Source organism: Cetorhinus maximus, chromosome 3 (assembly GCF_964194155.1).
Source record: "Cetorhinus maximus chromosome 3, sCetMax3.hap1.1, whole genome shotgun sequence".
NCBI classification, from domain to species: Eukaryota; Metazoa; Chordata; class Chondrichthyes; order Lamniformes; family Cetorhinidae; genus Cetorhinus; species Cetorhinus maximus.
The window spans coordinates 40,083,379-40,107,251 of record NC_135881.1 but is presented as its reverse complement, the minus strand read 5'-3'; the positions used below and the strand labels follow the sequence as shown (position 1 = coordinate 40,107,251).

Here is a 23,873-nt window from a genome sequence, read left to right as displayed (position 1 = left end):
AGATGAGGGTGATGATGCCTTTCCTCATGGATTCTGACATGCTGCCGGCCAGGAGCATACTCTCGTACACTTCTAGCAGGTCTGGGCCGATCAAGTCCCACAGAGCCGAATACAACTCCGCCGGCAGGCCGTCGCTTCCGGGGGTTTTACTCTTCTCGAAGGACTCGAGGGCCTTAGTCAGTTCGTCAGGAGTTAGCGGTTTGTCTAGGCTCTCCCGCGTACTGTGGTCTAAGACCTCCGTGATAGAGGACAGGAAGGACTGGGAGGCCGTGCTGTCCGTGGGCTTCACGTCATACAGTCCGGCATAAAAGGATTTGCTGATCCTCAGAATGTCGGACCGTGATGACTTTACTGAGCCGTCTTCTTCCTTCAGGCTGCTGATCACAGAGCGCTCTCTGTGTACCTTTTGGAAGAAGAAACGTGAGCACGTCTCATCCTGCTCCACGGAGCGGACTCTGGAACGGAAGATGATCTTGGAGGCCTCCGAGGCAAAGTGCGAGGCTTGCTGGCCCTTCACCTCTTGGAGCTCCTCCTTGACATCGACCCCCATCGACTGCAGCCGGAGCAGATTCTGCATCTTTTCCTGGAGTCGGGACATTTCCCTCTGTTCCTTTCTAGCTTTCTGGGTGCCTTTGCGGATGAAAAACCTCTTGATGCTTCCCTTGATCACTTCCCACCAGTGTGTCAGGGACTCAAAGAGGGGTTTCACGGTTCTCCAACCTTTGTAATCCCTCTTGAGCTCCTCAATGTTCTCTGGGGTCAGCAGTTGCACATTTAGCTTCCATGCCCCCCTGCCCACCCTCAGGTCTTCCTCCAAGTGGCAGTCCGCCAGTAGGAGGCAGTGGTCAGAGAAGAACACCGGCTTGACGTCGGTGGATCTGACTGTGAATGCACGGGACACAAACAGGAAGTCTATCCTGGAACGAATGGACCCGTCTGGCCGCGACCAGGTGTATCTACGCTGCGCTCCGTCTGCAGGGTTGCTGAAGACGTCGTGCAGCTTGGCATCCTTAACTGTTTCCATCAGGGATCTGGACGTAGTGTCCAATCTGCTTCCGGCCCTGCCGGATCGTCCAGCCGCATCGATGATGCAGTTGAAGTCCCCGCCCAGAATGACCGGCCTGGAGGTCGCCAGCAGCAGTGGGAGCTGCTGAAAAACTTCCAGCCGCTCAGCCCCTTGTGCCGGGCCATACACGTTAATTAACCGGAGTGGAGCGTTCTTGTACATTACGTCTGCTACGAGGAGTCGCCCGCCCACCACCTCCTTGACCTCGGAGACGGTGAAGTTGCCTCCCCGCAGCAGAATACCCAGGCCGGAGGAACGAGAGTCGTTTCCGCCCGACCAGATCGATGGCCCGTGGGACCACCATCGTGACCATTGCCTGTAGGAGCTGAGGTGCGGTATCGCACACTCCTGCAGAAACAACAGGTCAGCTTTGACCTTGGCTAGGTAGTCCAAGGTCGCAACACATCGCGTAGTAGATTTAATGCTACGCACATTTATGGATACAATCTTTAAACCCATTTTAAAGCATTTATTCTCCTACCAAACCCACTGTCTCTGAGAGTCCCAGACCTTTAGTCTGCTCCTTCATACCCGTAGTGAGCTCAAATTCCTTCACTTTGGATGGGCTGAGGTAGATCTCCTTGGCCGTGTTCTGCTCCAGTGGCATCTGGAGGTTCACGTAGCGAGCGGGTTTTGAGATGACCTTTGCTGGAGAAGCTTCTCCAAAACTCACCCCCTCTGGGGGGTTGCTGTTCCCGGCTTCCTGGAGCTGGGGTGCGATGATTGCCTCACTGCTCCCAGATTCCAGGGGCTGTGGTGCACTGGCCTCCTCAGGTTGCAGGCAAAGTTGGGGTGCGCTGGGCTCCTTGTTGTCTCCAATTTTCTGGAGCTCGGGTGTCTCGTCCTCCAACGCCCTGGAGCTTTGCCGCCTCTTCTGTCGGTGCCGCTCTGGCACTTCCTCATCCGAAGAGCTGCTGCCCTTGTCATCCGTGTCGGATGGGAGACGCCTCTTGCCGCTTCTCTGGGAAACGCCTTTGCTTCTTCTTCGCTCCCTCTTACTTTTCTTGTTCTTCACCGTCCGCCACTCCCCCTGCTGCTTTTCCACTGCTGCCTCCTCCTCCATTGATTCGCTGTCCTGAGGACTGGAAGGTTCAGGGGGTAGTGCTGTTGATTGGCTCTCTGTTGCCTCAATCTCTTTCTCCACCTTGTCTCTCTCTGTGTCCTCCTTTGTCCCGTTGAGCTCCCTGGGGGCCTTGGTGGTTGGAGTGACACGGAACATTTCTTCTGCTTCCCCCTGGTCGGCTTTGGCTGCCTGTGCGTAAGTACGGCAGCGTTTGGGGCAGGTCCTGTAGAGGTGACTTGCCTCGCCACACAGGTTGCAGCACTTGGCCTGTTTGCAGTCTTTTGTCTGGTGCCCTTCCTGTTTGCAGATCTTGCAGAGGGAGGCGCTGCAGTTGGCCGCCACATGACCAGCCTTGCCGCATGAGCGACAATGCTTGGGTTGCCCAGCGTAGACCAGGTAGCCACGGTTTCCCCCGATAGCGAAACTGGAAGGAGGGTGGAAAATGGCTCCCTTACCATCGGTCTTTAGCGTGACCTTAAACAGGCGTTTGCCTGTCCAGATCCCCAAGTCGTCTCGAATCTCAGTGCCGCTCCCCACCTTATCGAAGTACCTGGTGAGGAAGGTGACCACGTCGGCGACAGGGACGAAGGGGTTGTACACATGCACCATCACCTCACGTTCCCGTTGCAACGGCAGAGAAAAGTGCGGCTCCGCCGTCAGGATCTTCATCTCCGGCAGGTCTCTCTTCTCCTCGAACACCCTCAGGAGCCGGACGCAGTCTGCCACTCGCTTGAACGTCACGTCAAAATAACCACCTTTGCGGGAGTCGTGCAGGGTGAAGATCTCCGTAGCTTGGAAGCCGCACGCCTTCAACAGGATCCTCCTGGTGAAGAAGCCCCGATCCATAGGTGATCCTCCTTCGTCGCTGTGGTTCACCGTGACTCGGACGGTGATAGGTAACCCACGGTATGGATTCGGATTGCGATTGGTTATCGCCCTTCCATCCCGACCTTGCCTTGGCAGGACCATGGTGTCGCCCCTGCAACACTTGATCTTAGCCAAAAGGTGCGCAGAGCTTTTAGAATCAAAGTTGCTATTGTCAGCAGATTGAGTGATTGTCCTTGCCCACCTGTGTCGGAAGACATCATTTTGCCTACTCTCTTAGGTTATGGTATCTGGTAAAGGCTGAAGTGCATCTGAAGTAACTGCTTCTGCCTATTTTGGAATGTGTGGATGTGGTTAGGAGGTTGCTTGGGCCAACATAATCACACAAAAAAGCAGCCTCAAGTTCCTGTAATATAATGAGAGATTTAACACGTATCAAAGCAGACATAAAGTATAATGTCTTAGAATGGTTTTAGACCAAGACAGGTTCACTCATGTACTACCATAAGGATCATCCTGGAACTTGTAGATGTTAACAGGTTGTATATTTATTTAGCTGTCTATGTTATAAGTAAAACCTTTGTATTTTAACATCTTTACTTGCCTTGTAGCTTCTTCTATAACTGTAATAAACATATATACTTTGAAAAAAGCTCTCTCTGGGCTTTAAGTACCAAAGAACAAAGCTAATTTAAATTACTCAGAGAATCCATTAGTTTCATTTATTTCAGCAAGGGAATGGATGTATGCATTAAACCAATATGCACTATGTTTAGGGAAGAGGGGTAGGCTACATAACTGCTAAGCTCAATTTTATTATAGAATAAACTCTAAACTACGTATTATACATTTCTAAAATAATTCACAACCTCGTACAAAACAAACAATAGTGGCTTCTATGAATTTAAACCAGTGATTCAACAGATTCAGCCTACCGTCTTTGCAGACTAAACGATGTTTATTGAACATTTCTTTGCGGATTGCTTTCTATTTGTATAGTATTTTCCTCTGCTAACAATTAACAAAAGAATAATAATCCACATCACTGTGGTGTGAATCATTGATAAGGTGGATGTTGCTGTCAGAGTTCATCATTCAGTTTTGTTAAACATTTCTTTTGTGAAATTTCAAATGCTCCCATTCATTGAATATAATATTTGTAATAGTAATCCTGTTTTTGAAGTCAAGTGTTGTTTGCCATCAGAATTCTTTGAATGTAACTGTATAGCTGGTGTACTTCAGCCTTTACCATATGTAACTGGAAGAAATAGCCAATGATTTTTATCACTTCATAAAAGCTCTAATTGTAAATACATAGTTTCTTTTCATGAAATAATTTAGTAAATTGTTATATCAGGTATAGTTTCCACCACATGCTTCCCAAGTGTTTAAATTGTGCTACCTTCGGTAGACTGAAGTTAATTAGACTTTTACAGCAGGAACAATTTGGAGGTGCAGGATATGGGATCAATTCTTTGAACAAAACAGCATCTGCCAATGGACCTGGTAGGAGAAAAAACATTTAGAATAAAAGAAGGAATGCAACTTTACTCAAATGTAGCAATACAAGGTTAAAAGTTAAAGTTGGTGCTAAATGGCAGAATATTAGAATTAAACTACTGCAATTAGAAATATAGGGCAGAAATTTTCCTTCGTTGGGCGAGCACGCACCTGACCCGAGCGAGAGAAAAATAGTGTGTGATAACATCGGGCGTGTGCCCCGACATCATCGTGCACTCCTGCGATATTTCGCTCGGCGGGTGCGCGCGAGAGGCGGCAGCGTGCCCACCGGCAATTAAGGCCCCGAAACAATTAACTAAATGGAATGTTTTGCTGCCCGGCCAACCGTTCGGTTGGCAGGTGGGCGAATAGGCCAAGCGGCCTTTGCATTTTTGCGAAACCTCATCCATGGGTGGGATGAGGTTCCAACCAGTGATTTATTTAAAAAATTAAGATTTTTAAAAACTCATTTTTAACATGCCTCTGCTCGTGTGACAGAGTCACATGAAGGGACATGGTTCCTTTAGTTTTCAATTGTTTATTTTTAATGTGAAAAATCTTCAGCTCCCTGAGACAGTTTGTGCCTTCAGGGGGCTTTGACTGAGCGCAACCCGTGCACATGCGCTGACTTCCACGCTTGCCCTCCTCCCCACCCCCAGCAGCGCTGAATGTTGTAGCGCGCGATTCACACTGACTGGCCGTTAATTGGCCAGCCAGCGTGAAATCGCAGTCGGGCCCGGTCACGGGCTGTGGCCGGTTTCAAGGCCACTCCTGAGCCGGCCCGCCAAGGCCGCGCGACGAGGCAAAAATCCCACCCATGCAATGGTGATGAAATTAATGGCATCACAGCAGACTGGCTAGAAGCAGGAGGTGGAGCTAAGAGTGTATGAAATGTTTTATGGAAATTGATTTACTGGCTAGATAAAGGACTGACATTATTGGTAAAAGGTGATATCTGTTATAAAGGTGGTCGGGGCGAAGTCGGTGTGCTGTTGTTCTCCTGTACTGTTTTCACCCATCCTAGATTCTCTCACTGACTGGTATTTGGTTGAACATGTGACAGACCTTCAAACCTTACATTTTAGTTCATATAGCACCAGCACAAGGCCTGGTTCGCTGTTTCTGTGAATTTGCAGTTTCAGACACGCCTGGTTTGGTCATTTTTTTAAACAGGTGGTTTTTTTGTGTCACTGAATTAGATCTTCTTGGAAAGCATTTACTGTTCACTAGCAGTTCAAGCTATAATGTCAGCGACTTAAAAGTTGCTAAAAAGCAACGAGCCCTGAATGGTTCCAATTTTGTCAAACTACTTTTAAAATCTAACAGTGAACATTTTTGCTGTTTCTTCTTAGTAGCAACTGTCAGCTGAAGAATTCTTGGGACAAAGGGTGTTTGAAATATTTTAGATGAAAAGGTTGGAATGATCCTGGTAGGATTATAGAACAATTAAAAACAGGCACCAGTAATCTACTGGATAAGTACAATATATCTGTTGATCCCCTGATAATGATCTGAGAACAAGATAAGGTTATTTAGCCTGGCTAGTTTGTTCATGTTCAGGATTACCATGGACTGTTTTCACCACTTTCCTCTCTTGATGCTAAACCCTTGCCCTATTGAATTTGGGAACTTTAGCTCAGAAAACTTCAACTGAGTCCTCACTAATTGTTTTAGATGCCTGTTTATTCCATAAACTCAAAAATTGAAATAGTTATCTCTGGAAGTATATTTAGCTTATAGCTTGCTTCACTTAGCATTCTGTGTACTGGCCTTGCTTCTGCTTAAAACCTCTCCATCCCCACAATACTGTATCAAATTAGTATGTGCAAAAAGATGTATCAAAATTAATACTTCTCCACATGGCAGGGTGGGTAAACTGTGATAACAATGCAGGAAATTATGGGAGGCAGAGAAAGCTTAGCAGTGTGGGTAGATAAGCAGATGCACAGGAACAGTAGGCCATTTAGACCCTGTAGCCTGTCCTATCAGTTAATTAGACTACGGTTGACCGAACTCCGTCAGGGCCTTTGTCCTGTATCCCATAATACCTTTGCTTACAAAAACCTATTAATCTCAGCTTTCATAGTCCCAAATGATTGAACATCAATTCTCATTTGTGGAATGTTACGAACTTCTACCTTGTGTGTAGAAACGTTTACAATTTCACTTCTGAGAGGCCTGATTCTAATATTTGGACTATGCCCCCTAGTCCTAAACTTTTGAACTTGTAGAAATAATGTCTATCTGTTCCTCGCAATATCTTAAATTTTGATCAAAACACCTCTCAACTCGTCGTTTGGTAGGACAGAACTTGAGTATTGCTGAGAGAAGAGACATTTCTTTGTCACAGCTTTTCATCTTGCTCACAATTCTCAAGAATAGAAAATGTAAAGGGAACAGCAATTTATACTATATGAAAGAATGCTGATTGGTGCAAGCTGGACTCTGATTGGTAAAGGCTTTGCCATAAAGAATGCACCACTGCACCAGATGCACCAAAACCAGGCAGCTCGATTCTGATTGGACAGAAAGAACATGTACACACATTGCGCCTGTTTCAGCTAAACAAAATAAGTGACAGAACTCGCTGGTTCATTCCTCAAGGCAATGCATTGACCAATCAGAATCAAGCAGCCTGGTTCAAATTTCAAACAGTACTTGGCAGTTAATTGTCAGCCACCATCAACTGGTGCAGTCTCCATGGCAACACCTCTACCAATCAGCATCCAATTGCCAATCAATCAGCACTCTCTTCTCATACAGTATAATTTGTTGTTCCTTTTATATTTGGTATTCTTGCGAATTGCGAAGAAAAGCTTCAACAAAAATTGTCCAATTTTTCAGCACAGTTCACCTCTCAACCTTATAAATGCCAGAGAGTAAAAGCTTAGTTTGTGTGATGTCTCTTCAACCCTTGGAGTCCTAATATCATTCTGGTAATTCTATGTTTCACTCCCTCCAAAATCAATATATCCTTCCTAACGTGTGGTGCCTAGAACGGCTCCAGGGGGAGAATTTTCTGGCTAGCTGGCAGGCGAAACGGGAGGGGGTGCACACCCGGTCACCACCCGCGATTGGGTCCACGCCGCCATTTTATGCAGGCGGGCCAATTAAGGCCCGCCCAGCGTGAATCACGGCTCCCGAGGGCAGCAGGAGTGGGCGGGCAGCGGCGGGACTGCAATGACCACCGGGTCCAATGGTGACCTGGCGGCTTGTTTAAAAAAGGGTGTGAATCATGGCCAGTGGAAGGACTCCCCAGGGGGCTGCTGGTGAGGCCAGGCAGGAGGGTAGGGCAGGGGGGCACTGTGCCCCTCGTTTTTCTGATGACTGCCTTACTACTCTCCTTGAGGAGGTGGCAGCATGGGCGGGAGGTCCTCATACCCCAGGACGGGAGGAGGAGACCCCCTCAGGTGACCAAACGTGCCTGGGAGGAGATGCGGAGATAGTGAGCTCCCGCAACGTGGTGTGATGCAGTGGGCCCAGTGCCGCAAGCGCTTCAAAGACCTCTTGCGCTCGGGAAGGGTGAGTACCATGCTGGCATTGGTCACATAACCCAGCAGGTAAGCTTTGACCCCTGTTGACCTCCCCCCACCCCCCCAAGTCTGAGTGTAGTGACTGCTTTGAATCATTGACGGCCTGTGTCCTTCGCTGGGTGGGCCAGCAGATATTGCCCATGCCGAGGTCACCCTGAGAGGGTGGTGAAGAGATGGGTTCTGCCCCACAGCAAGTGGAGACCCACATTACTGTTTTGGGAACAACCTGGAGGAGCTGCACCCAGGCGCAGGGCTGGAACTCCAGGACATGTCAAAGTCAGGGTGATGACATGCTGCAAGGGGAGCTTCAATGTGGCTTGGCACCGATCGATCTGCTGTCCTCTGCGCTCCATGTGCTTGTGCCTCCTTGCTATGGGAGGTTAGACCGTGTGGTGCCTAATGTGATGCAAGCCGTATTTGGCGAAGGGGGTTGGGGGTTGGTGGTGGAACAGGCCTAGCATCTTTGTGTAATTGTTTAGCAGCAGCAGGATGAGGAGGCACTGGGGCCCTGCAATGCCCCACTCTGTTTGGGGTGAGCCGTCCGCGAAGAGATTCCAGGTACAAGTAGCACTAATCAATGCTCTTCTCTCCTTTTCAGGAGAAGAATGTACATAATGCCGCTGAGCGGGTGAGGACTGGCAGCGGGCTGACCCAGGTGGTGATACTTAGCCGGTTCGAGCAGGAGGCCCTAGATCTGGAGAGGCGCCATGCGCCCAGGTCCGCCGGTGTTGGTGAGGCTGGGGTGCCACGGGCAGGTATGTTAAGCCCAGCACTGAGGTCACCATTGTTCTCCCAATAGCCATGGCAGTGCTGAATGTTCAGTGATTGAAGTTTGCAACATGGCTTGACCATTGCTTATGGAAGGATTAGTGCATAATGATCCGGGGGACAGGAATGCACATTGACATTGTCTCCATGTTAACTGATCCAATGTCCATGTTCTTCCTTTCAGCATCAGCGGAGCAGGGCCGGGAGGAGGAGCAGGGGCCCCCTCTCACACCTGAGGGCCCTGAAGTCTCAGACTCACCAACGTCACACCATCAGGATGTGGATGAGGGCGGCAGCTCCTCTCCCAGTGACTGACACATCCGATGAGGCTGTGACGACTGGGGAGATGCCAGCTGTGGAACTGGCAGCTCCCTCCCAGGCGGGGCCAGCACAGGCTCCACGTGCCAGAGGACGGCCGCCAAGGTCATCGTGGACAACAGGACAGCAGTGTCAGCAGGCTGTCTCAGATGCCAGTTCCAGCGAGGGGTCAGCACCAAGACATAGCACCCAAAAACGTAAACGTAAGGCACCTTAGGCGCACCACGGGTTTATCACTGGTGCTAATGGGACATTCAGCTTTATTGACAAGGCCCTTAGTTAATGTTCCCTTCCAGGCAGATTTTGCACTCAGGTATCGAGTTTGGAGCTTGCAGCACAGGTTTTTGTTGGAGGTCCATATGTGGTGGGCTAGCTGAAGGTTTGTTGGATTAAAGCCTCCCGGGTATCCCTGCCTCCCTGGAGTATGCCCGGGTCAGCAGCTACCCCCTCAGCATTTCCCTGTGTGTGTTCATCCTCAGACTCACTGCTGGACTCATTGTGTGCAGCCGCAGTCACTACATCGACGCCTTCATCGTCCACAGCGTCCGCCCTTCCCAGCGCAAGGTTGTGGAGAGCGCAGCATGCAACCACTATCAGCGACATACGATCTGGGGGGTATTGGAGTGCGCCCCCTGAACGGTCCAGGCATCGGAAGCGCATTTTGAGAAGACCGATGGCTCTCTCCACCACAGCCCTTGTGGAGCTGTGGCTCCTATTGTAGCTGCTCAGCCTCTGTTCTTGGACGGCGGAGTGGCGTCATGAGCCACCTTCTGAGGGGTTAGCCCTTGTCACCCAGCAACCATCCATCCAGCCGAGCTGGAGCATTGAAGAGCCCCGGCACCTGGGAGTGTCTGAGGATGTAGGCGCCGTGGGAGCTGCCTGGGTACCTTGCACAGACTTGTAGAATCTGCATCCTGTGATCACACACTATCTGCACGTTCATGGAGTGGAAGCCCTTCCTGTTGACGAAGGCACCGGGCTCACCTGCTGGCGCCTTGATGGCCACATGTGTACAGTCTATTGCACCCTGGACACGGGGGAAGCCAGCAATGGCCGCGAAGCCTCTGGCTCGCTGTGTCTGGCTTGCCTGGTCCCAACGGTAGTGGCTGAAGGTCAATGCACGTCTGAACAGAGCGTCTGTAACCTGCTTGACACAAGTGTGGACAGCTGATTGGGAGACACCACAAAGATCACCCGCTGACCCCTGGAAGGGGCCAGAGGCATAGAAGTTGAGGGCAGCTGTGACATTCAGAGCCGCTGGCATGGGGTGTCCACCCACACAGTTAGCGGAGATCTCAGGCCCTATCATCTGACAGAAATAGTTGACTGTATCCCTTGAGAGATTGAACCTCCTTTGGCACTGCACCTCAGACATATTGAGGTAGCTGCTTCACCACCTGTATACCCTGGCAGCAGGATAGTGGCATCTTCTGCGGCCCCTTCCACCTTGGATTACCTCTTGGTCCTGCACCTCTTGTGCATGCGCCTGTACTCCCAAAGGTGGCTCCCCTGGAGGCTGAATGTGCTCTCCTGGCCTCCTCCCCCTTCTAGCCCTCCCTTCCTCCTCAGCGGAGGTGCCTCCAGTGGAGAGTGCAACTCCCACTCCCAGGCTAAGGGAAGGCTTCCCGAAACATGCAGGCCCAAAAAAGATTCTTCACTGCAGAGTGCTGACTTGAAGGTTGTGAGTCCAGAGCTAGCGGCTGGTATGCGTTTTGAAGTATTGCAGATCACACAGGCAAGTATCAGTAACTTTGAAAAATATTTGACAGAGCACACTTGCAACCCCACTGATCCCTCTTATCCTGTCCGTGGATGAGGTTTATGCAAATGTGTCCTACCCACCTGCCCATTGCGCCCATGCGACAACCTGAAGATTGCACGGACGCCGAAAAATCTCTGTAAATTGGCGCCTTAAGTGCCTTTAGTGGCCCGTTAATTAATGGTGGGCACACATCGGAGATCATCGCATTCCCGCCCAATGAAATATTGCAATGGCGTGCGGTGACATTGGGACCCTCGCCCAACGTCACCGCACGTCATTTTATGCGTCGGCGTGTGGGTCCCTTCCCCACACACCGACGGGAAAATTCTGCCCCAGGTGTGGTCTAACCAGTGCTTTGAATTTCAGTGCCAGTGTGATGCTAGGTATGTAGGCTGTATGTCCTAAAGACTGGTGGATCATATCAAACAGCGTGTCCCAGCGGCTGTTCGCAACGGGCAAGGCAGAGCCGTAGCATCTACACCCTGTATTCTAGTCTTCTAGATATGAAGCATTCTATTAGCCTTTTTAATTATTTCCTGTACCTGTTCATGACATGATCTATGCACCCCCAAGTCTTTGGATCTCCACTATTTCTACCTTTTCACCATTTAGAAGTAAGTAGAATTTAGAAAATATCATTTAAATAATCGATACAGGTGATTGCAGAAAAATGCATTGCATAATGTTGGGAAAAGAACAGTGAAAAGAAGAACTTAAATGGTAAGATTCTTAGCAGAATGGAAGAGCAGAGAGATCTAGAGGTGCAGCTACGTAAACCTTGAAAGGTGAGATGGAAGGAAGAAAATACTGTAAAAAGGCAAATGTTTCTGAGCTTTTAATGGATGATATTCGAGGCATGCAAGCAACAGTGAAAATCTACCAGATTGATATCGGACGTGGAGGTAATAGTTATGAAGGAAAGTTAAAAATTTGAAATTTTACTGAAACAGAGAAGGTTAGGTGGTTTAATCTAATAATTTCAAAATTATGAAAGGTTTTGTCAGTGATGGACTGTTCTCACTAATTCGTGGGTCTGTGATGAGTCACTGTGGAGTCTGTATTATCACTCGAGGAATGAAATGCGAATGAGAAGAAACATGTTCACAACATGGGTTATTAAAAAGGGAATATTTATCACCAATGGCAACTGAGGTAAAGATCTTGCATCATTTAAAAGGGAATTGGATAGATATTTAAAATGAAAACTTTAGAAGGGCTTGAAGAAAAGATCTACTCCTATTTTGCAGCCCTATCAGTTATAGAGCTAAAACCACCAGAGGCACCACCAGAGTTGTCCAATTCTTTGTTGCAATTTCTGTGATGCTGTAGCTTGAATTTTAGCTTTCTAAGTGATCCCCACCCCCCCAACCCCGCCGCCACCCCAAAAAAAAATCAGGCAGCATAGTGATTGCACAGTGGGGAAAGTTAGACAGCAAAGCCTACCAATTCTTTTTTTCTATTTGTTCATGGGATGTGAGCGTCTCTGGCTAGGCCAGCATTTGTTGCCCATCCCTAATTGCCCTTGAGAAGGCGGTGGTGATCTGCCTTCTTGAACTGCTGCAGTTCATGTGGTGTAGGTATACCCGCAGTGCTGTTAAGAAGGGAGTTAGAGGATTTTGACCCAGAGACAGTGAAGGAACGGTGATATATTTCCAAGTCAGGATGGTGAGTGCCTTGGAGGGGAACTTCCAGGTGGGTGTGTTCCCATGTGTCTGACGCCCTTGTCCTTCTAGATGGTAGCGGTCATGGGTTTGGAAGGTGCTGTCGAAGGAGCCTTGGTGAATTCCTGCAGTGCATCTTGTAGATGGTGCACACTGCTGCCACTGTTTGTCAGTGGTGGAGGGAGTGAATGTTTGTGGTTGGGGGTATCAATCAAGCGGGCTGCTTTGTCCTGGATGGTGTCAGGCTTCTTGAGTGTTGTTGAAGCTGCACTTATCCAGGCAAGTGGAAAGTATTCCATCACACTCCTGACATGTGCCTTATAAATGATGGACAGGCTTTGAGGAGTCAAGGAGTTACTCATCGCACAATTCCTAGCTTCTGATCTGCTCTTGTAGCCACAGTATTTATATGGCTAGTCTTCTGCTCCAAAAGTGGCCTTCTACCTCTTCTGGTGTGCACAAGTGGCCCTGTGCTGCAGCGGCACCTGAATTTTCTTCATGGTCAGTGGTCATCTCTCACTTGCTGCCAGAGATGCTACTTGGATCTTGCCATGATTATAACCCCAACTTGGGAAACTAGGCCAAGGTCATGATTCTACTGAAAGGTCATAGGAACTGGGCAATAGGCGAGAGCACCGCTTTGACTATGTAGGGGAGAATTAAGGAAAGCATTCATTCAAAATCTTATGTACGCATTATTTTTGCATCTTTCACTGAGAACAGAAGTAGCTCCCCTAACTTTCACTGTTTCAAAATCTTATGCCATTCCTGTTGCTATCGCTTATTCACAATAAGAGTTTTCAAGGACCTTATCATTATTATTAAAGCTGCAGCCTATTATAATATGGAAAGATAACAACCTGTTTTCTCTATTTTAATAGATGCTCCAAGGTTCAATTCCAAAATATGAAGTGGGAATTCTGACATCAAATTCCAGTAATGTAATCAAGTTAATCCTTGATGCTTATCACGTAAGCATTGACCATTAAAGTGACTCATGCATCAAAATCTGTTCAACTTTTTGTACTGGGTCCAATACTCAGAAATCTAGCGGTGGTGATGTTTCCATCTTTTTTTACAGGCTTTGGCTTTTGAGGTTATCTTGGAGAACAGCAAATTGCCAGAAGGAGTGTCAATACACTATACAGCCCACTGTAAAAATAATATTATTCATACAGGGGAAAATGGCAGGAAGTGTTTAGATATTCAAATTGGTGATGAGGTAAGGTATCAGTGTAAAATTAAAGTTGCAATGAATATAACGTATGCCTGCATTTCAGTCTGCTCAAAGAGATCAGTAACCAACTAGTGGAAATTATGCACTTGCGGTGCAATGTTTGGCAAGTGAAGACATGCCTTATTATCAGATCTCGTCCCCACACCTAGGCCGGAATTTTACATCCTTAGGAATGGGTTGACAGGTGAGGGCAGTGAAAAATTGGGTGGGGTGGCAGGGGTGCTGTGCCCATAGCCTACCCACCTCTGCTGGGATTTTAGAACTAAACTATTATATTTACTTGTTGCTCATTTTGTTTTGTGGTAGCTGCTACAGTGTCTTACACTAAGGCCCTACTCAACTCCTTCCAAAAAGGTTACCTGGCCAAATGATTTGGTATTCCCTTTGTGGAAAAAAACATTGGCAATAATGCAAATGTTAATAGCTAAGGGTAGCCTCAAGGTGTTGATGGTGGAGGAATCAGCAATGGTAATGCTGTTGAATGTCAAGCGGAGATGGTTAAACTCTTTCTTGTTGAAGATGGTCATTGCCTGGCACTTCTGTGGTGCGAATGTTACTTGCCAATTATCAGCCCAAGCCTGACTGTTGTCCAGTCTTGCTGCATGAGGGTAAAGACTGCTTCATTATCTGATGAGTTGCAAATGGAACTGAACACTGTGTAATCATCAGGGAAGGTCATTGATGAAGCAGCTGAAGATGGTTGGGCCTAGGACACTGTTCTGAGGAACTCCTGCTGTGATGTCCTGGGCTGAGATGATTGACCTCCAAAAACTACAATCATCTTCCTTTGTACTAGGTGTGGCTCCAGCCACTGAGTGTTTTCCCTCTGATTTACATTGACTTCAGTTTTATTAGAGCCCTGTAATGCCACACATGTCAAATGCTGCTTTGATGCCCAGGGCTGTCACTCTCACCTCACCTCTGGAGTTCAGCTCTTTTGTCCATGTTTCGACCAAAGCTGTAATGAGATCTTGAGCTGAGTAATCCTGAAGGAACCCAAATTGAGCATTGATGAGCAGGTTGTTGCTGAATAGATGCCCCATGATAGCACTGTCAATGATACCTTCCATCACTTGGCCTATGATCAAGAGTAGATCGATGGGGCAGCAATTAGCTGGATTAGATTTATCCTGCTTTTTGCGGACAGAATATACCTAGATAATTTTCCACATTGCTGGGTAGATGCAAGTCTTGCAGCTACACTGAGGCAGATAGGTCAGAGGAATGGCTAGTTCTGGAAAATAATGCTTCAGCCTTACAGCCAGGATTTTGTCGGAGACCATTTGCTGCATCTAGTGCACTTAGCTGTTTCTTGTTATTTTGTGGAGTGAAACAAATTGGCTGATGACTGGTATCTGGGATGCTGGTATGAATATAAGAACATTAGAAATAGGAGTAGGAGTAGGCTATTTGGCCCCTTGAGCTTGTTCCACATTCAAAAAGTTCATGGCCACACTAAATTCAGATCCTTTAATTCCCTTAGTACCCCAAAATCTATTGACCTTTGTCCTGAATATATTAAGTGGTTGAGCATCCACAGCTCTCTTGGGTAGAGAATTCCAAAGGTTCGCTACTCTTTGAGTAAATAAATTTCCCCTCATCTAAGCCTGAAATAGCTTTAAACAGTCAGCTATGGCTCTGTTGGCTGCACTCTTACTCTGAGTCAGAAGATTATGAGTTCAAGTCATACTCCAGGACTGAATACAAACATCAACACTGACATTCCACAGTGCAGCACTGTGGAAATACTGTAATGTCAGAGGTGCTGTCTTTTGGATGAGATGTTAACTTGAAACCACGTCTGTCCTCTCAGGTGTACATAAAATACCCCTTGGCATTATTTTGAAGAAGAGCAGGAAAGTTTTTAAAAATGTATCCTCTCATGGGATGTGGGTATCACTGGCTAGGCCAGCATTTATTGCCCATCCCTGGTTGTCCTGGAGAAGGAGCCACCTTCTTTAACTGCTGCAGTCCATGTAATGTAGGAACACCCACATTGTTGTTAGGAAGGGAATTTCAGGATTTTGACCCAGGGACAGTAAAGGAACGGCAATATAATTCCGAGTCAAGATGGTGAGTGACGTTGAGGGGAACTTGTAGCTGGTGGCGTTCCCATGCACCTGCTGCCCTTGCTCTTCTAGCTGGTAGAGGTTGTAGGTTTGGAAGGTGTTGTTGAAGGAACCTTGGTGAGTTGCTGTGGTGCCTCTAGTAGATGGTACACACTGCTACCACTGTGCGTCAGTGGTGGAGGGAGTGAATGTTTCAGGTGTTTAAATGTTTAAGGATGGGGTGCCAGTCAAGTGGGATACTTTGTCCTGGATGGTGTTGAGCTTGTTGAATATTTTTGAAGCTGCACTCATCCTGGCAAGTGGAGAGTATCTGAAAAAACCCCAGAAAATTCTGGCAAAACTCAGCAGGTCTGACAGCATCTGTGGAGAGAGAAACAGAGTTAACATTTAGAGCCCGAATGAGTCATCTTCAGAGTATTCTGACTTGTGCCTTGTAGATGTAGACGATGGACAGACTTTGGGGAGTCAGGAGGTGAGTTACTCCCCAATATTCAATCAGCATCACAAAAACAGATTATCTGGTTATTATCACGTTGCTGTTTGCGGTAGTTTACTGTGTGCAAGTTGGCTGCCACATTTCCTAAATTGCAGCAATGCCTACATTTCAAAAGCACTTGACTGGCTGTAAAGTGATTTTGGTGGGGGGGAATAGCCAGCGTTTGTGAAAGGTGCTATGTAAATGCAAGACGTTACTTTTTGTCTTTCTACTTAGCCGACCCTTATTCTGAACCTGTGACCCTTTGTCCTGGACTCCCCAGCCAAGGGAAACCTCCTCTCAACATCTACCCTGTCCAGCTCCTTAAAAATGTTATGTTTGTTAGATCACCTGTCATTCTTCTAATTTCTGGGGTATATAGGCCTAGTGTACTCAGCCTTTTTGTTATTCATTCCTGGGATGTGGTCTTCGTTGGCTGGGCCAGCATTTAATGCCCATCCCTAGTTGCCCTTGAGAAGGTGGTGGTGAGCTGCCTCCTTGAACCACTGCAGTCTGTGTGGTGTAGGTACACCCACAGTGCTGTTCGGAAGGTAGTTCCAGGATTTTGATCCAGTGACAGTGAAGGAGTGGCAGGCGATATATTTCTATGCCAGGATAGTGAGTGACTTGGGGGTCCTCATAGGACAGTCCTCTCATTCCAGGAAGCAATCCCGAAAACCTTTGTTGCTCTCTCTCTAAGGCAAGTGTAACCTTCCTTAGGTAAGAAGACCAAAGCAGTACCCAATACTCTAGGTATGGGCTCACCATAGTCCTATATAATTGTGGTTGGACTTCTTTCTCTTATACCCCAATCCCTTTATAATAAAGGCTAACATACCATTTGTCTTCCTAATTGCTTGCTGTTCCAATATGTTATCTTTCTGTGATGCGTCTGAAAGGACACCCAGGTCCCTCTGAATACCAACATTTCCCAGTCTCTCGCCGTGGAAAACAAAGTTCTACTTTTCATGCCAAAGTGGATGATTTCACACTTCGCACATTATATTCCATCTGCCAGATTATTGCCCACTCCCTCAACCTGTCTACATCCATTTGCAGCCTCTTGGTGCCCCCCTTACAGCTTACTTTACTTTACTGAGACTGGTTCCTAGGTAACCCATAATGTTTGAACAGATAGCTCCACAACATACATGACAGCTTATCAAAGCTGAGCAGTTAAGATCACAGCCACCTGCCAAGAAGTGGTGAAATTTACATCTCATTACATATCGGAGTTCTAGCGTGGATGCTACCATCATTTCTTGTATATTTAAATATTTGACTGGTTTAAATCTAATTTTAAAATATTATGTTGCTGCGTTAAATATTAATATAAGAAAGCTGCTTTAGTGATAGTACCGTAGTTTTTCCTAATCTGCGAATAGATTGTCGTATGCATTCTTTCATCACCCTACATTCTCACTGCATTGAAATCACAAATTGAATCCACAGTCTTAATTCTAATTTATTCTTCACCAGGGCCTGAAAACTTTGGAAATCCTTACTTCCCTCAGTCTTTCCTTCTTCCTGTGGCCTTTGGGCTTCTAAAACTCAATGTTAGTGCAATTTAATCACCATTTCTTCATTCACCTCTTCACTTTTATTCTTTTCAACCTTGCAGATCAGCCAGCAAGAACATTTTCGCTTGTAATACCTGAAAGAGGTAGTATTTTTAAAATGTCACTCCATTCTTTCCAGGTGAACTTCGCCATAAGTATCAGAGCAAAGAAATGCCCTAATAATGGGCAGAAGACAACTATTAACATCAAGCCACGGGGTTTTGATGAGAAAGTTGAAATTGATTTGGAGTTTGTATGCGAATGTGAGTGCCGTAAAGATGGAATGACTAATAGCTCATATTGTCACCAGGGTAATGGAGTGTTCAAGTGTGGAGTCTGTAGGTAGGTCATTACAAGATATAGAACATAAGTATGAGTGGGAGTAGGCCGTATACGCATTTGAGCCCGCTCCACCATTCAATGAACTCATACTGATCGTCAAGTTCAAGTTCATTTCCCTGCCTGATCCCCATGTCATTTGATTCCTTTAGTGTCGAGAAACCTACCTATCCTAGCCTTGAATATATTCAATAACTGAATATCCAAGCCCACTGGAGTTGAGAATCTTCTCATCTAAATTGCTGACCCCTGTGTGGTAACCAGAACTTGACGCAATATTCTAGTTGTAGCCAAACCAGAGCTTTATAAAGTTTCAAAATAACTTCCCTGCTTTTGTAGTCAATACTTCTACTTATGAACCCCAAGATCCCATATCATGTCCACTAGAGAAAACGTACTGGGGAAACTAATGGCACTAAAAGTTGACAAGTCCCCTGGACCTAATGGCCTGCATCATGGTCTTAAAAGAAGTGGCTGCAGAGATAGTGACTGCATTGGTTGTAATCTTCCAAAGTTCCCTAGATTCTGGAAAGGTCCCAGCATTTTGGAAAACCGCAAATATGATGCTTCCATTCAAGAAAGGAGGGAGACAGAAAGCAGGAAACTATATGCCTGTCATCTGTCATTAGGAAAATGCTGGAATCTATTATTAAGGAAGCAGTAACAGGACATTTAGAGAATCATAATACAATCAAGGAGAGTCAACTTGGTTTTGTGAAAGGGAAATTACGTTTTACAAATTTATTATAGTTCTTTGACGATGAAACAAGTAGGGTGGATAAACGATAAAGCAGCTGTAGTGTATTTGGATTTCCAAAAGGCATTAGATAAAGTGCCAGATATAGGGTTACCGCACAAGATAAGAGCTCATGATGTTGGGAGTGATATATTAGCATAGACAGAGGATTGGCTAACCAGCAAGAAACAGAGAGTTGGGATAAATGGGTAATTTTCAGGTTGGCAAATTGTAACTAGTGGAGTGCCACAGGAATAAGTGCTGGAGCTTCAATTATTTATGAATTATATTATTGACTTGGATGAGGGGACCGACTTTTATAGCCAAATTTGCTGATAATACACAGATAGGTAGGTTTAAGCAAGTTATGAGGGGAACACAGAGTCTGCAAAGAGACATAGGTAGGTTAAGTGATTGGGCGAAAAATTGACAGATGGAGTATAATGTGGGAAAATGTGAAGTTGTCCGCTTTGGCAGGAAGAATAGAAAAGCAGGCCATAATTTAAATGGACAGAGACTGCAGAATGCTGCAGTAGAGAGGGATCTGGGTGTCCTTGTACTTGAATCACAAGAGATTAGCAGGCAGCCACAGCTAGTATTTAGGAAGGCAAATAGAATGTTGGCCTTTATTGCAAAGCGGATGGAGTATAAATGTAGTGATCAAAGTCTTGCTACAACCGAATAGTGCATTGGTGAGGCCACACCTAGAGTAGTGTATACAGGTGGTCCCCTTACGTAAGGCGGGATATACTTGCATTGGAAGCAGTTCAGAGGAGCTTTACTAGTCTGATGCCTGGGTGAAGTGCCGGGTTGTCTTATGAGGAAAAGTTGAGCAGATTGGGCTCTTACTCAATGGAGTTTAGAAGAATGAGAGGTGATCCTATTGAAACATATAAGACTCGGACAGGGTAGATGCTGAGAGGATGTTTCCCTTCATGGGGGAATTTAGAACCAGGGGGCACAGTTTAAAAATAAGAGGTGTCTCATTTAAGACCGAAATGAGGAGAAATTTCTTCTCAGAGGGTCGTTAGTCTTTGGAATTCTCTTCCCCAGAGAAGCAGTGGAGGCTGCATCATTGAATATATTCAAGGCTGAGTTAGACAGATTTTTGATTGTCAAGGGAGTCAAAGGCTATGGTGGGGTGGGGGGGGGGGGGGGGGGGGGGGGGGGACAGGCAGGAGAGTGGAATAAAGGCCATAATCAGATCAGCCAAGATTTTATTGAATGGCAGAGAAGGCTCGAGAGGCCGAATGGCCTAGTCCTGTTCCTTTTTCTTGTGATCTTATGATAGGCTTTGCTAATTATTCTCTTAATGTGTCCTGCCACCTTCAAAGATCTGTCCACATCAACCAACAGGTTCCTCTGTTCCTGCACACTCTTCAGAACTGTGCCATCAATTTGTATAATGTCTGTTTTGTTAAAATGCATGACCTCAACCTTCTCTGTATTAAATTCCAGTGATAATTGACTGGATGGGAATTGTCCTTTTTGTGGACAGAACATATTTTTCATATTGTCATATTATATTATATTATCGCCAGTGTAGTGCAGGAATAGCTTAGCTAGCAACATGGCTAGAATGTTGAGCACAAGTTTACAACAGTACAGCTGTGATATTATTGGTGTCCATAGCCTTTTCTGTTTAGTATTTCTTTTCTGGTTTAACTGTTGACATGTTTCTTTGGGTACAATCTTCCCATTCATCTATGGATGTTTGGCCTTTGACACAACCTTTTTATTCTCAATGAGAATTATTTTCATTCTTTCTCTGCCCTTCTCACACTGAAGTATTTCCCACTGCTGTTCTGGAAGGAAAGAAGACAGGCAAGACCATGATTGCAAAAGCAAAATACTGCAGATGCTGGAAATCTGAAATAAAAACAGAAAGTGCTGGAAACTCTCAGCAGATTTGGCAGCATCCATGGAGAGAGGATCAGAGTTAATGTTTCAGGTTGATGACCTTTCATGAGAACTGAGAAAAGTTAGAAATGTAATAGCGTTAGGAACTAGAGATAGTTTAAAATAAGTTGTATTTGTATTTGTAGGTGTTAGGAATAAGCTATAGCTTTAAGTTTAAGTATTAGCTTTAAATTTAATTTATATCTTTCTATTTGTGGGTTAAAAAGATGAAACCTAGAATCTAGTTTCATTTTAGAGTGGAAACAGCAAGTCTAAGCTCTGTTTGTATACCTGCATTTTTAATGAGTTTTATGACCCTTGAAGTGGAGGCCTGTGTTATCAAGGAGATAGTGGTTTAGGGAAATTAAAACAATGTAGAAATGCCTAGTAGCAGAAGGCCTACAGAGAGACAGAGAAAAACCAAAGGCAGTTTGAGTTCAGTTGATCATTATGCTCCAAGATAAAGGGAACAGTTTAAGTCTGTCTCTAGCTGACATACTAGCAGAATGCTGAGGAAAATAAGTTTCAGAACCTTAGATCAGTTGCTGTAAAGTTAAAGTGACAGTGAAGGTCAAGTGAGTTCTGGATCTCAAGGGAGATACCAAGTTGTCCACAGTCTGCTGGGAGAGGGAACTGAAGGGAGCAGATCCTAAAGGAAAAAAAGCAAGTCCCAAGAAGAGATTCCAGTCAAAGGAAAAGAACAGGAATCTGGAAAAGGTCCGGATAAGTGGAGTTAAGAGTAAGGAGCAGAGACAGGGCTGCAAGATTAAAGGGAGAAGGCTGTAGGCTGCAGATTTAAAGCAATATAGGCTTGTGAGAAGCCAGAAGATCCAAGGAGACAGCTGAAGGTCTGTAACTCTTTACTATGGGTATGTGAAGCAATGGTGTTCTGTTGACAAGGCTGAGGGCGGAATCGTCCCAGATTTGCACTGTGCGGTAGTGGGCGGGTAAAAAGATGTATTACCCACCAGCTGCAATGGTAGCTTTTCACACGTTATCACCTCAAACCTGTTGCATTAATTATACATTCCCGGGAAACACACCATTTCCATGGCAGACGGGCTTTCATTCTCCCACTGCGCCATCGCCTCGCTGCTTCATCACGCTGGGTGCCAAGTCCAGCCGCGCGCACACCTCTCAGCACCTCCAGCCCACGACTGCTGCAAAAAAGACGTGGCCCTGAAAGGCAAAAAGATTGCAGTTCCCAGATTCAATTGCGTGTCCCTGGAGAGCCTTTTGGACACAGTGGAGGCTCACCATGATGTCCTCTACTCCCGCTCTGGCCACAGGATGGGCAGCAACCTAAATAATATGGCTTGGGAGGTAGTGACATTGGTGGTCAGCGCCAATACCCTGCAAAAGAGGACAGCCACCCAGTGCCACTACAGGATGAATGGTCTCATCCATTCTGCCAAGGAATTCACTCTTATCATCACTCTCACACACTCACAAACCCATCACACACCCACAGGGATCTCACACCTCAAGGAATAACACCATTAAATCTCACACACACCCTCACATCTCCATCAAGCTCATACCCTCTATTTTCATGCAGGAGAAGCCTTCTCATATCAGCAGGGAGAGGTCCCAGACTGGGGGTGGAGTAGCTCACATTAGGCCCACCACTCACTTTGAGGAGCGTGCCATTGTGTTGACTGGTGAGGACATGGACCGTGCCTGCGGTGACGGTGAGGTCGGCGGTGAACACCCACATGAGGATCCTGCACCACATCATCCCTCTCTCAATGCAACTGTGAGTGCTCTCTCTCCTGCTTTTGACTCTGCTGTCATGCACTAATTATCTCTACTTTGGTTCATAGGGAGCTCTGCCAAGTGACCGACATCGTCAGCCAGACTGTCCCTTAGCTCCATCCACACCCTCACCTCCAGCCAAGAGGACACCTCCTCCATTGAAGAGCTGGAAATAAGCAGCCTGGAAGACCCATCACAGCGCTTACCACACCCTCCACCAGCACAGAGACACACACCTCGATGGGACCTTCTCCACCTCTGAGTTCCCTTTGCCTGTGAGCCCCTCAACCTCTGTCACCACAGAGGGAGGAGCTGGCGAGTGATTCTGGAGGGAGAAGTGTGTGTGTGTGTGTGTGTTTGTGTGGCAAGGCCTTTCGGAGCCTCGTGTAATCACTCTCCCAGGCACACGGACCTTTCCCCCATCACACTCAGCTCAATGTCCTGAGCATTTTCAATGCTGCCTGCTGGGTTCTCTTTCAGTTGTCCATCTGAGTTGACCTGCATCTCCGCCCACCCAATGATCACACTCCCACGCAGCACCTGATCTCGCCCATCACCACTGTCATTTCACTTTCGATTTGGACAGTATGGTCTTGATTCAGTTTTTCGTGCACTCCCCCATCTTTTCCCCTCCCCCAGTCACCCATTTCCTTTCCCCATCACTGTTGATCCCCCAAGGGCATTACCTTCCACCTCCCCTCCATGACCTATCAGCCACAACCCTTTTCTTTCGGGGATGTCCAGGTGAATGTGTACGTTCCCTTCCTTCCTGAAAGTCTCACCTCTATCCACTTTCACCTCCCTGATCTCCTCCTACCCACCCCCAGGGTCCGTGTCTGCCTCTGAGTCCCAAACAAGCACCCTCGCTGTCCCTCCTACCGCTACCGTCAAACACTCACCCTACTACCTCGGTCATTCTCTCATACCATGCCCATCCTCAGTTCGCTCCCCAGGAGGCAGTCATGAACCTATCAGACCCCTCCCTAGCACATTCACCTGGACATCCCCCCCACTCTGGACACCTCCCCCACCCCCCCAGATCCGCTCCCCCGCCGGAACCCCTTACCCCTCCGGACCCCTTCCCACCTGGAAACCCTTCAACCTCCACCCCTTATTCTTCCTAGACTCCTCCCCACTTAGTCCCTCCCCTTCCTGACTCCTTCAGACATCCTTATTTCTTGCACCATCCTTAGTCCTTACACCCTCCCAACTCCTTCCTCCAACCTCACTCCTTCCTTCAGCCTTACTCCCTCCCCCTTCCTGACCCCCTCAGATACCCTCACTTCTTCCTCCAGATTTACTCCTTCC

At 46.8% G+C, this 23,873-nt stretch overlaps 1 protein-coding gene across 4 annotated transcripts in view; it reads left to right on the top strand.

Annotated features, from left to right (window-relative positions):
* The window catches only part of LOC144677551 (integrin beta-1-like), a 148,059-nt gene that overhangs the window by 78,360 nt on the left and 45,826 nt on the right, over positions 1-23,873 (top strand). For all 4 annotated transcript variants that reach the window (XM_078537622.1, XM_078537628.1, XM_078537619.1 and 1 more), the window contains 3 exons: positions 13,378-13,467; positions 13,578-13,718; positions 17,976-18,178. In XM_078537622.1, the coding sequence (XP_078393748.1) occupies positions 13,378-13,467; positions 13,578-13,718; positions 17,976-18,178 (434 nt within the window). The remainder of the gene's footprint in view (positions 1-13,377; positions 13,468-13,577; positions 13,719-17,975; positions 18,179-23,873) is intronic.